This window comes from Hyla sarda, chromosome 4 (genome assembly GCF_029499605.1).
Source record: "Hyla sarda isolate aHylSar1 chromosome 4, aHylSar1.hap1, whole genome shotgun sequence".
In the NCBI taxonomy this organism is placed as follows: domain Eukaryota; kingdom Metazoa; phylum Chordata; class Amphibia; order Anura; family Hylidae; genus Hyla; species Hyla sarda.
The window spans coordinates 276,650,020-276,666,203 of record NC_079192.1 but is presented as its reverse complement, the minus strand read 5'-3'; the positions used below and the strand labels follow the sequence as shown (position 1 = coordinate 276,666,203).

General features: G+C 42.3%; 1 protein-coding gene across 2 annotated transcripts; it reads right to left on the bottom strand.

Moving 5' to 3' along the window:
- Positions 1 to 424: 424 nt before the first annotated feature.
- On the bottom strand, positions 425 to 15,241 carry MRPL42 (mitochondrial ribosomal protein L42). Of its 2 annotated transcripts, XM_056574343.1 has the most exons (6): positions 15,221 to 15,241; positions 11,691 to 11,766; positions 8,624 to 8,681; positions 5,193 to 5,277; positions 3,434 to 3,591; positions 425 to 573 (listed from the first exon to the last, which is right to left on the bottom strand). In XM_056574343.1, the coding sequence occupies exons 2-6, from the start codon at positions 11,755 to 11,757 to the stop codon at positions 528 to 530; spliced, it is 414 nt and encodes a 137-aa protein (XP_056430318.1). In that variant the 5' UTR covers positions 11,758 to 11,766; positions 15,221 to 15,241; the 3' UTR covers positions 425 to 527. The 2 variants fall into 2 exon arrangements, with proteins under 2 accessions (XP_056430318.1, XP_056430317.1); XM_056574342.1 differs by lacking the exons at positions 11,691 to 11,766; positions 15,221 to 15,241 and adding an exon at positions 14,945 to 15,097.
- Positions 15,242 to 16,184: the final 943 nt, after the last annotated feature.

Below are 16,184 nucleotides of genomic sequence, written 5' to 3'. Positions count from 1 at the left end.
TAGAAAAATGCAAAATTTTCATGAAATTTGGGGATTTTTTCACCAAAAAAGGATGCAAGTAACGCCGAAAATTTACCACCAAAATAAAGTAGAATGTGTCAGGAAAAAACAATCTCGGAATCAGAATGATAAGTAAAAGCATTCCAGAGTTATTAATGTTTAAAGTGACAGTGGTCAGATGTGCAAAAAACGCTCTGGTCCTAAGGTGTAAAATGGCCTGGTCCTTAAGGGGTTAACTTCTGTTGATATTAATAGGAGTTATGGAAAGCATGTAGGTTGCAAAGATATGCAACGCAACTTCCAAGTTGCATATACTGAGCAAAAACATTCTGTTCAGACTAAATTTGACATTTAACAATTATGTCCCAATAGTAATGAGATGAGCAAGTATCAATACAAAATATAGCTTATCAAGTACACTGTATGAGAAGGTTAAGAAAAATTTAATATTTATTGTTGCTTATATTTGTTCAGCTAAATAGAGACAATATTGTGTGGAATGAGGTCATACAGGAAGAATCACAAACTTAGCGATCCTTAGGATGGTCTTTCTTCATTCGTCTTCTATGATATCTGAAATTCAGATATTAAAATATCTTTAATAATTTTTATGCAACACCAAAATATTCTGCAGTACTTTAACATTACATAGTAACAAAGTAATTATAAATGTAAAATAGGAGTGAGCACCCTGCTATGAGGAAACAGGGCACAAAGCTGCTTTAGCCAGCATCTGTATGTACAGATGTAAAATATATTAGGGCGGAAGGGGTATATTGAATGGATAAGATGTACAGCACCAGCAGAAGTCTGTTCAGTCCTCCACTTTTATTTAAGATCCACAGACAGGCATAATAAAGTGTGCACAGATCAACGTGTTTCCAGCCTCTCAGGCTCTCTTCATCATGGATTTTCTTCCAAGTGAGTTTTGGAGGCGGGGCTGTGTGCTGGCGTGACTGATGAGCGGCTCCGTCTCCAAAACTCACTACACACATAGGGCTGCCACCGGAAAGCCCTGTGTGTATAGTGAGCAAGGAATACGCAGCGTATTTCCCACTGCTGCCGTAAGTTTTGCGCAGCGTGAAATACGCTGCGTATACGCCGTGTGGGAACGCACCCTTAGGATACGTACAACTCTGGACGACGGAAGCTTATTGGATAATGAAATTAAATACTAGGCTCCCCAAAGTTCTTAATTATAGGTATGAATTTAGGTACCATTACTTTTGTTGTAGCTTTATTGTTTATGTATCATTGTTAATGCAATTTACTGCTTTTGTTGTAGCTTAAGTATTTTTTTTGGTTTTATTTTAATTTTTCATACAGTATGACAAGGGTTAACTGGACAAGGCATTTGATATATTGGAGTTTGCCTATGACACCCAGAAAACCACTGATTCCTCTAAAGTATTGATATTGGGTCACATGAGGCTCTTAAATCTGTTGTTTGTTAACTACTGACTGTATCCGTGGTGAAGAATGTTCGAGACACAGTGATTTGTGTACAGTGGGGTAGATGAAATGTATTATGCCTGTCCTGTGGATTGTAAATGTAAATTTAAATGGGCACTGTCACCAACTTTATTTTTTGATATGTTGTAGTACTTATGTACTACAACATATCTCTAATATACTTTTATTATTTTTTTTTCATTAAAAAGGTTTAATTTACATTTAAAAACCGGCCACTGAAAAAATACTGATTTTGGATTGGCAATCAGTCCTTTTTCAGTTAGGCTGCACTCGCTCCCTGCCTGTCAATCAGACAGACGGGCTAGCAAAAAAAAATAAATAGGATGGTGGGAGCTACCCTTTAAGTGTAAATTAAACAGACTTTTGATGGTGATAGATATCTTTTTTTTATTTTTACTTAAAGGCTAATCATATTGATCTTGGAGGCAGGGTGGACAGAGAAAATGGAGGTAGGAGAGCTCGGTGATCCGGCTCCTGCCTCCATTGTGTGCTGGAGCGCCATGCAGCTAAATAGGACAGTGCCAGAACTCTGCATATACTGATCAGATTTAAGTAAGTGACCCCTACTTGTAACGCTGTTCACCCATACTATAACCCAGTATATTGGGTTTAGTGTGGGTGAACAGGGTGGTGTCAGATTCTCTTTAAAGGCTTACACTTCCTGTTCTGTAGATTAAAATTAGAGATGAGCGAACTTACAGTAAATTCGATTCGTCACGAACTTCTCGACTCGGCAGTTGATGACTTTTCCTGCATAAATTAGTTCAGCTTTCCGGTGCTCCGGTGGGCTGGAAAAGGTGGCTACAGTCCTAGGAGACTCTTTCCTAGGAATGTATCCACCTTTTCCAGCCCACCGGAGCATCTGAAAGCTGAACTAATTTACGCAGGAAAAGTCATTAACTGCCGAGCCGAGAAGTTCGTGACTAATCGAATTTACTGTAAGTTCGCTCATCTCTAATTAAAATATTCAGCAGACTACTCAATATCAAGTCACAAGTGCTACACCCTATTAGGGTATGTTCTGACAGTAGAATTTCTGTGCAAAATTCCACAGAAAAATTCAGCCAGGAATTTGATGCCTGCTGATTTGAATGGGATTCCGAAGTCCCATTCCAAAGTCCCCGTCTTTTATTTTGCAGAACTCCGCCGCACAAGTCCATTGAAATCAGTGGGGCTTGAATTTCAGCAGAATTCTGTGTTTTAAGAATGTCTGTTTTAAAATTTCGTTCAATTCCGTTCAGCAAGCTTTGAAAACACACTGGCCATGATTTACTATTGTAAACCAGACACGTTTTGCATTGCGCCAGAATTGATAAAAACCCGACTAGCTCTCCATTTTACTTAGAAAACCCAAAAAAGGTGCGTGGCCACCTGGAAAAGTGGGCGTTTCCTTGACTTTTCACAAAAACCTAACATATTTACTAAGTTTTCCGCAGAAAGTGTGGTGGATTACAGCTGAGGAAAACTCGACAGATTAGAGCATGTGGAAAAAAAGCAAAGTGTAGGGAAATAAAACCCACAAAGAAAACTCCACTCCACTCTTAGTAAATCAGGGCCACTATATGCATGGGAAATGAGTACAATATTGATGTATGAGTAAAGTGACACAAGAGAATGCTTGCTGCTTTATTCAAACAAGAGTCATGCCTTCTATTTATAACAGAGCTATACCCTTTGTGATGGGCACTGATAAACCACACTGCTTTGATGGGGGTCTGCCAGTTTTACCATATCTACTTACACAAGGTCCACCCTCCTATAAATATTATAAGAACAGATTTCTAAAAGATATTTGATGGATATCTGTTTTCAATGGTAAACCTGATCTATAAATTCTACAAGGTAATACCTTTATAAAAATCAACAATACCCCACCACGAATGGAACAAGTATACATTGTTTACTCGTGTATTTTGTACGTTGTATACAGTCATAGGTAATAGGCATATTTTTCACTTACTGTCCAACTGGATACCATCGGTGCTTCGTGGTGTAGAACAATTTGCTCAGCTCTTCCATGGTTGGTGCTCGTTTACCTTCTGTTTCGTACAGTCTGCCTTTTAGAACTTGCTCATGCGATTCCTCCTGGTTATGTAATGGATCTACCCGAGGGATAGGCTGGAAAGTTATCACATAGCTGATGAGATTCTAGTTTTTTCAAGAATGCTGTTTCTGCACTCCCAGATATGACTTTCAGATCTGAATTTATCACAACCAACTAGATTGTAAGGCCTTGTAGCAGGAAATTAAAGGGGTTATCCAGGAATAGAAAAACAGAGCTGATTTCCTCCTCAGGTTGTGTGTAGTATTACAGCTCCGTTTTATTGAAGTTACAGGAGCCAAGTTGTAATACCACACACAACCAGGTGATAGAGGTGGCACTGTTATGGAAAGAAATTAGCTCCAATTTTCTATTCCTGGACAACCCCTTTAAGACTCTGAGGCTCTGAATTATTCTTGGGCAGTACATTCTGAATACCAACACTTCCCTCAAATGTTAAAGGCACCGATCAGACAGCTGCAGCAGGCCCACTCCCTGCTCCTGACCCCAATGAGACTTGTGTCACAGGTTTTTAAATTAAATAAAAAATACAAAGATTTCTTTGTTCCCATGTAGGTCATAATGTTTAGTGTTCAAATATTCACTAATATTGGTATGATCAAAGTTCCCTGGATTTCATTTTGTCTTCTTGACAGATAATGCCTGCCATACAACATGCTCAGCAGGACTGTTTTGGGCATTTTTATTTAGTTGGGCTATTTTATTTTCTAAACATTTTAGACCTGTTTTTTTCAAGCATTGGAACCAACGGAGAAATGCCTGAAGAAAAAAAAAGCCATGTCTAGGTCATGCTGCACTTGGGAAAAATGCCAAAGCGAGCAATGCAAAACAAAACATCAGCCTCAGGCTTCTTTCACACTGCCGTCAGCACACGGCAGTGTGACGGCCGTTGGGGGAGCCCGGGGAAATAGTGGGAGAAAAATTACTGCTTGTGCTATCTTTTTCTCCCGCTATTTCCGTCGACCCCCATAATAGTAAATGGGAGCTGCTGGGACCCATTGTTGCCAGTCATGAGAACGGCTGTTAAAGGCGCAAAATAAAAAAACAAAATGAGACTTCAATGGCAGTTTTCGACAGGGAGCAACTGCAGTGTGAAAGGGGCCTTAAGTGTACATTCAGACAAGCGGATTTACAGTGTATTTTACGCTGACGATCTGCCGCTGAAGGACCTCTGTATGCGGCCTTTACATGTGCCTGCTCGGAGTGGCAATACGCCAAGCAGACACATTGAAGCGATGTGCTCTATGAGCTAGGCCAAGAGCTGCCGCGATGTGCGAGTATACTGCTCATGTGCGTGGCGACTCACACATCGCAGTGTCTGCTCAGCTGGGAACAGCAGTGATGGGCAGGGATTGGGTCGGGGGGTGTAGACTTTGTAGGAGAGTATGTTATTTATTTTTTATCACCTCGCTATGAATTATATACATACACACACATAAAATGTAAAGGTCCCCAGACAATCCATTATTTTTATTTTGTATACACATGTAGATGATGCTTTTCAATGCAGCTAAGACTGCAGGATGCAACCATCATATCACATGATTGTATGCCAAATACATTGGAAAATTTTCTGGGTGTATGAACTTAATATGCTGCATGCAGGTGGTGAAAATTTTGCATTAGCTTTATTGATGGGCTAATAGACAACAGTTACCTTGGTGTGCTCATATGGAATATCTACTGTCGGATGGTAGCAGACAATGGTTTTCCCATCTGATGTCTGGGCAAGCTTTACTTCACTAAACATGGGTGGCAGAGGCAGGAGGTGAAGGAAGAAAGAAAAGACGAAAAAAAAATCGAATCATTAGGAAACAGGGTTCAGGACCAATTTGAAAGCTATAAAAGACAATGTCACAAGGATAGATAACTGCTCAGGATATTTGTAATGCAATACACAAGCATTTAAAAGTTTGGTACCTCTACACATTGCATACAATGTAAATGCATGGCTATTGGCAATACTGTATAGGGCACAAAGTAATGTATATAACAGCAAATGCTTACTATATACACACACACACACACACACACACACACACAATACTTGTCTTGAACAGACAGCACCGGACTACCGAGTGGTGGCCCCTAATGACTTCTGAGGTATGCTGTAGTCACCTGGAAGCCTGGCACTGATCACTTAGGGCATTAGGCAGCACAGAATGCAACAGAAGTGTTTAATAGAAATGCCCTTGGACTGAGGGTTGTGTGCAGCTGCAACTTCGGTAGTAGGTTATTATATACAGTGGGGATCAAAAGTTTGGGCACCCCAGGAAAATTTTTTTATTAATGTGCATAAAGAAGCCAAGGAAAGATGGAAAAATCTCCAAAAAGGCATCAAATTACAGATTAGACATTCTTATAACATGTCAACAAAAGTTAGATTTTATTTCCATCTTTTACACTTTCAAAATAACAGAAATAAAAAAAAAATGGCATCTGCAAAAGTTTGGGCACCCTGCAGAGTTAATATCTTGTACGCCCCCCTTTGGCAAGTATCACAGCTTGTAAACGCTTTTTGTAGCCAGCCAAGAGTCTTTCAATTCTTGTTTGAGGTATCTTTGCCCATTCTTCCTTACAAAAGTCTTCCAGTTCTTTGAGATTTCTGGGCTGTCTGTCACGAACTGCTCTTTTAAGGTCTATCCATAGATTTTCAATTATGTTGAGGTCAGGAGATAGTGAAGGCCATGGCAAAATCTTCAGTTTATGCCTCTTGATGTAATCCCCCGTGGATTTCAAGGTTTGTTTAGGATCATTATCCATTTGTAGAAGCCATCCTCTCTTTAACTTCAGCTTTTTCACAGATGGCATCAAGTTAGTATCCAAAATTTGCTGAAATTTTATTGAATACATTTTTCCTTCTTCTCATGAGATGTTCCCTGAGCATGATTGATCCACCCCCATGCTTAACAGTTGGACAGAGGTTCTTTTCATTAAATTCTGTTCCCCTTGTTCTTCAAAACGTACCTTTACTCATTCTGGCCAAAAAGTTCAATTTTAACTTAATCAGTCCACAGAACTTGTTTCCAAAATGCATCAGGCTTGTTTATATGTTCATTTGCAAAGTTCAAATGCTGATTTTTGTGGTGAGGACATAGAAGAGGTTTTCTTCTGATGACTCTTCCATGAAGACCAAATTTGTACAAGTATCTCTTTATAGTGGAATAGTGTACCACAACTCCAGTGTCTGCCAGATCTTTCTGGACGGATTGTGCAGTCAAACGTGGGTTTTGAATTGTTTTTCTCACAATCCTGCGAGCTGTTCTGTCTGATATTTTTCTTGGCCTTCCAGATCTTGCTTTAACTTCCACTGTTCCTGATGACTGCCATTGCTTAATTACATTCCGAACAGAGGATATTGACGTCTGAAAACATTTTGCTATCTTCTTATAGCCTTCTCCAGCTTTGTGAGTGTCAACTATTTTCAGTTTCAGATTTCTAGACAACTGCTTAAAAGACCCCATGGTGCTGATTGTTGGGGCAAGGTCAGATGAGTCTGGGCCTTTAAAACTTTTGAGATTGACATCACCTGGTCTTCACAGATGATGATTGAGAACAATCCATGACACTGGCAGGTCTCAGCTTTGCAAAGGGGGCAGTGCATGCTATAAATTCTGCAGGGTGCCCAAACTTTTGCAGACACCATTTTTTTTGTTATTTTGAAAGTGTAAATGATGGAAATAAAATCTAACTTTTGTTGACATATTATAAGAATGTCTTATATGTAATTTGATGCCTTTTGGACATTTTTCCATCTTTCCTTCACTTTTTTTATGCACATTAATAAATTTTTTTACCTGGGGTGTCCAAACATTTGATCCCCACTGTACAATATCTCCCAAAAGTGAGTACACCTCAGTTAGCAAACAACAGCGGTGACGTCACTAAGCTCCGCCCATGCTCCAAGTCTGTCCCAGAATGGAAAATACAGAGGAAGATTGTGAGAGAACCACAGCACAGAACGGCAGGTTAGTGTAGGTGACACTGATGAAAGATTTCCTTTAAATCTTGTGTTATCCCTCACACACTAATACTGGTCCCTGGAAGTTCAACATAGCACCCCATGGCAAAGAACTCTATGAGGATCTAAAAAAAATTAACAAATAAATAAATATATATATTTGCTCTACCTAAAAGATAGTTTAGGTTACAAGATTGCCAAGACCCTGAAACTGTGGGTACACAGGACAAGTTCCCCTCAGAACAGGCCTAGCCATGGTCCACTGTAGAAGTTGAGTGCACATACTTAGCCTCATATCCAGAGGTTGTCTTTGAGAAACAGACATGAGTGTTGCCAGAAACACGTATTTGGTTCAGATGGTGTCAAGCATATGTGGCAGCAACCAGGTGAGGAGTACAAAGACTAATGTGTCTTGCCTACAGTCAAGCATGGTGGTGGGAGTGTCATGGTCTGGGGCAGCGCGAATGCTGCTGGCACCAGGGAGCTACAGGTCATTGAGGGAACCATGAATAACAACGTGTACTGTGACATACTGAGGAAGAGCATGATCCTGTCCCTAGGGAGACTGGGCCACAGGTCAGTACTCTGACAAGACAATGACTCTGAACACACCTACAATACAACCACTGCCTTGCTAAAGGTTACCAAGGTTTGAGTTATTTTGATGGAACACAACATTTAACACTTTTACAGGTTGTGCACTCACTACTTTACATTGTAGCATTTCTTTAGTGTTGTCACATGAAAGCATATAATAAAAAGTGTGAGAGGTGTACTTACTGAGATTCCGTATATCCTCAGTCCAAGGTCATAATGCATATGTCCCTGTTAAACTGTGCCTCATATTACAAGACATTCTAGGCAGAAGCTGAGTTTTTAGTTTTTTTCCACAGCTTTTGTTCTAATAAGGATGCAGCGATTGTGGTTGCAAATCCTGTCCTGACTGCATGTGTTATAATGAGCAGACTCCTGATCAGACTAGCACTTGTGTCAGTCGTACAAACGCAGAAATGCTACCATAATATGCTTTTGTGAAACCGGCCTTATGTGGTGTATATATACAAAAAAAAACAGTTGTAGTCACAATGTAATACACAGCAATTTGTAAATTTACTCAGAATACATACCAATTGTAATCCTCAGGTAGTGCAGAATAGGAAGATCCTCCACGAAGTATGTGATGGTCTGTGAAAGACAAATTCATTAGGGCAAACCTAAGACTACAAGGTCATGTAAAATATAGAATATTTCTACTGCTGTGTTAGGAGTTTATTTCCCTACCCCAATCATATGAATGCCAGTGTAGTGCTAATAATTGGTAAGAGGAAAAAAATTATAACAAAATAAAAGCTGTTTCACTATGATCACCATATACAGACTTGACTGTGGTCATAGCAGAAGACAAATCAGATTAAATATATGTATAAAATACAGTGACCCCCCCCGACCTACGATAATTTCAACATGCGATGGCAGCACCAACATAAGATGCTTTTATATGTCGGGACCATCGCATAAACGGCTATCCAGCAGCGCAGACCGCTTCAGCTGCCACCGGATAGCCATTTACGGTGCCCCGTGTGGTCCGGTGATGGTCTCCTACCTGTCCTCGGGTCTCCGGAGCTTCATCTTCAGCTCTCTCCATTGTCGTCATCACGTCGCCGCGCACGCCATCCCGCCATCCAATAGGAGCAGCGTGCGTAGGGACGTGATGGCCGCAACGGAGAGCGAGGATCCGGGGAAGCAGAGACGTCCGGAGCGTCTGGGGACGCAGAGACAGCGATGGAGAGCAACATCCGGGGCAGCGGTGACGGTACGGAGTGGCGGGGACAGGTGAGTATAACTTCCTATGCTTTACATTGCACGGATCCCTCAAAATACGATGGTTTCAACAAACAATGGTTCATTTGGAACGGATTACCATCGTATGTTAAGGGACCACTGAAGTTTGTACTAAAAAGGGTACTCCAGCCCTAAGACATCTTATCCCCTATCCTAATGATAGGGGATAAGATGCCTGATCGTGGGGGTCCCGCCGCTGGGGACCCCTGTGATCTTTCACACAGCACCCCGTTACCATCAGCCCCCGGAGCATGTTCACTTCAGGTCTGTTGACTGCTGATCATGGGGCCAGAGTATTGTGACGTTACATCCCCGCCCCTGTGTGATGTCACGCTCCGCCCCCTCAATGCAAGCCTATGGGAGGGGGCGTGACAGCCTCTGAAACGTAGCACACGTTCTTACCTGTCCTTCTGGTGAATGGAGACGGCGAAAGAAGCAAGCAGTGGAGCTCCAAATGGAATTTTCGAAAGCCGACGAACTCTCCTAGTAACTACCTGCAGATGTTTCTTTTCTGTTACACACTGGGTGATTATATTGTTCTGCTGTATTTTTGTATTTCTGAAGAATATTTATAAAGAAGAAGAATTGATGCAGTATTATAGTGTGTGAGCTCCCTTTTTTCATTGTGTTACTACTGGGATTAGAGCACCCAGACATCACACTAAATCACCCAGGGGTTATATCAGTCCCTTCCATATTTGCTTGAATTGACTGGCTGCTGTCCAGACACTGACGCTTTTCTCCCCGTTCGTTGTCAGTCGGGATCTAAAACCTAAGGCTAGGTTCACATAGTGGAATGTCCACACGGACATTTTGCTGCAGCAGAGGCCCATTGATTTCAATAAGACCCTCCTGCACTGTGCACACAGCAGAACTGCTGCGGGAGATGTTTCCGACACTGAAATCCAGATCCCGGCTTTTGCAGAAACAATAGACTTGTTTTCCACCCGAAAATGCACTCCATCTATAGGACAGAGCATTTTCAATTGGTCCGAGCGGCGTCAGATCACTCAAATGTAAGGAATGTCCAAAGGATAGGGGATAAGATGTCTGATCGTGGGGGTCCCACCTCTGGGTCCCCCGTGATCTCTGCATTACCCGACATTCGTTTAGAACGCTTGTCTTGAAGTCACTGCCACGCTCCTCGTGACGTGACACCACGCCCCCTCAATGCAAGTCTTACATAGACTTGCATCGAGGGGGAGTGATGTGATGTCACAAGGGACGTGGCAGTGACGTCCCAACCCCCGCCGCCTGCTCCAAGCGTTCGGGACTAAATGTTCTGAACGTTGGGGCAGAGAAGTACCCCTTTAAAGGGGTACTACCGTGCTGACAACTTATCCCCTATCTAAAGGATCTCACACGCTGCACCTCGCTTGCATCAGGCCCTGGAGCAATGGTCGCTCCGGGTCTGATGACTGCCGATCACGGGGCAGGAGTATCGTGACATCACGGCTCCGCCCCCATGTGACGTCACACTCTGCCCCTCAATGTAAGTCTATGGCAGGGGGCAAGACAGCTGTCAGACTTGCATTGAGGGGCGGAGCGTGACGTCACACGGGGGGCGGAGCTGTGACATCACAATCACCGGCCCCGTCATCAGACCCGTAGCGGATGTTAGATGAGGTTCCCAGCAGCGGGACCCCGCGTGATCAGGCAACTTATCCCCTATCCTTTAGATAGGGGATAAGTTGTTAGTACGGTAGTACCCCTTTAACTGCGGGTTTTCAACACAGTCGTTCTAGAAGGAATAAAATATGGTGTAAGATCATGTGAACATGGACACGAAATCTGCACCCACTTACAAATGCAGGTCAGAGTAATTCAATGAAAATCCATCTCCCACTGACTTAAGAAAATATCTACACCACATAAAAAATAAAAAAAAATTCATTTTTTTTTACTTTTTGCCTACTAGAATCCCCAATGTTTTTATTTTTCCACCAACAGAATTGTGTGAGGGCCTTATACAGGCTACTTATATACTACTTATTTTGCATTGCCATGTTTTGACCCATGTTACTTTTTTTGCTTATAGACCTGTGTCCTTGCTCATTTCTTGCACCGTGATCTGCAGTTTTTATCAGTACCCTTTTGGGGTAGATGGGACTGTTTATGGCTTTTTATTCCACCTTCTCTGGTGTGTGATGTGACCAAAAATCTGCAAGTTTGCCATTTTTTTTTCTTTCTAGTTTATAGAATTTACCATGTGGACCAATAAAATTAGATTTTAATAGCTCACACAATTCCACATTTGTTAAAGGGGGGAGTACAGTTTTTTTTTTTTTTTTTTTATTTGACTATGCTACAGGGGCTGTAAAGTTAGTGTAGTTCATAATATAGTGTCTGTACCTGTCTCTGATGGCTGGTCTCGCATTCTTTTCTGATCTTTGCTCTGCATGTTCATTTTTAACAGCATACACACCCCCTGACGAAGCACAGGCGAAACGAACGTTGGGGTAAGAAGTGGTGAGGTTTCTGGCAGTATACATGGCAGGATGTATTGTATTTTCTGTTTATGCTAGCTTTTCGTGTTTCCACTAACCTGAGTTAGTACCCTATGCAGTCTACTCCTGATGTATTTATTGTATCTCTGGATGTACTTTTACTCTATGAACATACTTCTTTCATGCCGTGGATGTGTATTACCCTGTATTCCATGTAATTCTGCAGTCTCACTACATCTCTTCTGTAGTGGTTATCTCAGTGCCTTTATTTTAAAAACTTTTCATCTTCTTGCTTTTAAATGTGTGTGTTGCATTTATGTTCAATAAGATATTATCTATTTTGAGTAAATACTGTAGTAGTTGTTTTTTTCTGATGGTGATTACTCATTTAAATCATTGCTTGACAAATCCAATAATCCAATAAGGATTGACCATTTTTTTTGGGGGGGACTTCAACTGCTAGAGGTATAACAGGGGAGGACATTAATGACTGACACACAGGGATAAGACGATGAGGGGACAGTAATGACTGACACACGGGGATAAGAAGATGAGGGGACAGTAATGACTGACACACGGGGATAAGAAGATGATGGGACAGTAATGACTGACACAGGGAAAAGAAGATGATGAGGGGACAGTAATGACTGACACGGGGATAAGAAGATGATGGGGGGACAGTAATGACTGACACACAGGGATAAGAAGATGATGGGGGGACAGTAATGACTGACACAAGGGGATAAGAAGATGATGATGGGACAGTAATGACTGACACACAGGGATAAGAAGATGATGGGACAGTAATGACTGACACACGGGGATAAGAAGATGAGGGGACAGTAATGACTGACACACGGGGATAAGAAGATGAGGGGACAGTAATGACTGACACACAGGGATAAGGAGATAATGAGGGGACAGTAATGACTGACACACAGGGATAAGAAGATGATGATGGGACAGTAATGACTGACACACAGGGATAAGAAGATGATGAGGGGACAGTAATGACTGACACACAGGGATAAAAAGATGATGAGGGGACAGTAATGACTGACACACAGGGATAAGAAGATGAGGGGACAGTAATGACTGACACACGGGGATAGGAAGATGAGGGGACAGTAATGACTGACACACGGGGATAGGAAGATGAGGGGACAGTAATGACTGACACATGGGGATAAGAAGATGATGGGGGGACAGTAATGACTGACACACGGGGATAAGAAGATGATGAGGGGACAGTAATGACTGACACACAGGGATAAGAAGATGATGAGGGGACAGTAATGACTGACACACAGGGATAAGAAGATGAGGGGACACTAATGACTGACACACGGGGATAAGAAGATGAGGGGAGACTAATGACTGACACACGGGGATAGGAAGATGAGGGGACAGTAATGACTGACACACAGGGATAAGAAGATGAGGGGACAGTAATGACTGACACACAGGGATAAGAAGATGAGGGGACAGTAATGACTGACACAGGTAGAGATGAGGAGAGTAATGAATGTGACACAGTGATGAGAGAAGAGTAATGACTGACACACAGAGATTAGGGGACAGTAATGACCGATCATATGACATCAAACAACATCTCTTTGCGTTGCGTGACATCCCGATATGTGTGGCATCCTGCCTCTTAACTTATTTTTGCTGGCCCTTAGATTTATAACAAGTGTGTCAAGCCCCGAGTTTAAAAATAACCATAAGGCTGCATTCACATCTCGTTTTTGCAATACGGTTCCCGCATCCGGATTCAGTGAAAAAAAAAAAAAAGTATGGAACCGTATTGCAAACCGTATATATAGACATTTCATAGAAAACCGTATGCCAATTGTAGCATCCGGTTGTGTGCGTTTTACATCATTTACGGTTTCATCCGTTTTTTCCCATACAGAAAACCGTAGTCTACTACGCTTTTATGTCCGGGTGAAAAACCGGATACAACCCTTATGCGTTTATAAAAAAACGTACTGAACCGTATGTGCGTATGGTTCCATCCGATTTGCACAATACGGTTTTGCAGTTTGCACATGCGCAGTACACTCTAATAGTTCTTCCCACAAATAGAACAAGAAGAACTTTAATTAAGGACAAATATAAAACTGTATCCATTTTTTTTAAACATATTAAATTGTATGCAACCAGACATCTGTTTTCACACCGTATACGGTTTAAAAATGTACAGCGGTATATACGGTTCGGTCCGGTTTTGAGACATAGGTTTTTTGTTAACAAAAAAAATAATTTATAAACTGACAAGGGAACCGGATTGCAAAAATGAGATATGAATGCAGCTTTAGACTGATCCCCCAACAGCTGTCCGGGCATGCTGGAGGTTGTAGTTCTGCAAGATATATAGAGAGACACATTTTGGAGACCCCTGGTTCACACCATGATTGTACAGGTATAGGTCAGCAACCTGTAAAAAAAAAATGGGATAATAAAAAAAAAAATTATATATATATATGTACAGGCATGACTTAGAGTTATATAGCCCTAATGTAGTCAGCTAGTGGCTACATTCTGACTTGTGGTTTGCTGTGCTTTAGGTTCCTTGCCTAAATACATATAGGTCCTGAAAATAACCTGAAGGTAAAGTCTCTGGGGCCTGTTCCTGTATGTGCGCATATGTCAGAATCCCATTTTGATAGGGTGCTGACCTATACCTGCCATAGCAGGCACAATCATAGTGTGAACCAAGAACAGACTTTTTTTTTTATAAAGAGATGTAGTCTATATCAGTTTTCAAACCAGCGTGCCTGCAGCTGTTGCAAAACTACAACTCCCAGCATAGTGGGAGTTGCAGTTTTGCAACAGCTGGAGGCACGCTGATTTGGAAACACTGAGCTGCATGGTAGACATAGCAGCCCCTTCAGGGTCTGGAGGAGTGTTTTCTAAGCAGTGTGTCTCATGTTGTTGCAAAACTACAACTCCCAGCATGCCCGGACAGCCTTTGGCTGTCCGGGCATGCTGGGAGTTGTAGTTTTGCAGCAGCTGGAGACACACTGTTTGGAAAACACTGCTCTAGAGGGGAGCCCCCTTTATGTTCTATGTGTAGACCCCTGTGCAAGCTGCAGGACACGACCTAAGGTCACACAGAAGGTCACACCGGCACAGCCGCTTCCCGTCAGCTCTTACCTCCCACGTGACCTGTGCTGCTTCTGCCTGAAATCCCGCCAAGAACCGAGCAGCGGGCAGCACGGCAGCTAACGAGAGCCACCCTGCACCGGCTCAGCATGGAGGCCGCCATGATGTCAGGAGGCGGGACAACCGGAAGACGTGTGAGCGCATCCGGTAATGGAGCTGTTACGATTCGTGATGTTATAGCCGGTGATCTCTCTACCTGCTGCTTATGTGTACACCGGGAGAAGGTGACATGTTTTGTAGGGAACAACGGAGAATGACATGTTTTACCCGCTATGTGGTCTCCATCATAATCTGGGCCTCCAGCTGTTGCAAAACTACAACTCCCAGCGCTGTCCAGGCATGCTTGGAGTTCTACTTTTTACAACAGCTGGAGGTCCACAGTTTGCAGACTACAGCCCATTTGGGCCTTAAAGGGGTATTCCAGGCCAAAACTTTTTTTTATATATCAACTGGCTCCGGAAAGTTAAACAGATTTGTAAATTACTTCTATTAAAAAATCTTAATCCTTCCAATAGTTATTAGCTTCTGAAGTTGATTTGTTGTTTTCTGTCTAAGGCTGGGTCCACACTACGTTTTGTACGTCATACGGCAGGAGGGAGCTAAAAGCTCGCGCTCCCGTATGTCATTCATTTCAATGAGCCGACCGGAGTGAAACGTTCGGTCCGGTCGGCTCATTTTTGCGCCGTATGCGCTTTTACAACCGGACCTAAAACCGTGGTTGACCACAGTTTTAGGTCCGGTTGTAAAAGCGCATACGGCGCAAAAATGAGCCGACCGGACCGAACGTTTCACTCCGGTCGGCTCATTGAAATGAATGACATACGGGAGCGCATACGGTGACATACGGGAGCGCGAGGTTTTAGCTCCCTCCTGCCGTATGCGCTCCTGTATGGGACAAAACGTAGTGTGGACCCAGCCTAACTGCTTTCTGATGACTCACGTCCCGTGAGCTGCGCAGTTCCTATGGGGATATTCTCCCATCATGCACAGCTCCCGAGACGTGACATCATCATTGAGCAGTTAGACAGAAAACTTCAGAAGCTAATAACTATTGGAAGGATTAAGATTTTTTAATAGAAGTAATTTACAAATCTGTTTAACTTTCCAGAGCCAGTTGATATATAAAGGTTTTGCCTGGAATACCCCTTTAAGGACTCAGCAAATTTTATTTTTATGTTTTCGTTTTTTCCTCCTCGCCTTTTAAAAATCATAACTCTTTTATATTTTCATC

Excerpts from the sequence above, each read along its gene's own strand:
- MRPL42 (XM_056574342.1), bottom strand. The coding sequence starts at position 15,056 with ATGGCGGCCTCCATGCTGAGCCGGTGCAGGGTGGCTCTCGTTAGCTGC. Across the intron at positions 8,682-14,944 it reads CAGCACAGGTCACGTGGGAG|ACCATCACATACTTCGTGGA; the intron begins GTAAGAGCTGAC and ends TGTCTTTCACAG. Across the intron at positions 574-3,433 it reads CGATGGTATCCAGTTGGACA|ATATCATAGAAGACGAATGA; the intron begins GTAAGTGAAAAA and ends TCTGAATTTCAG.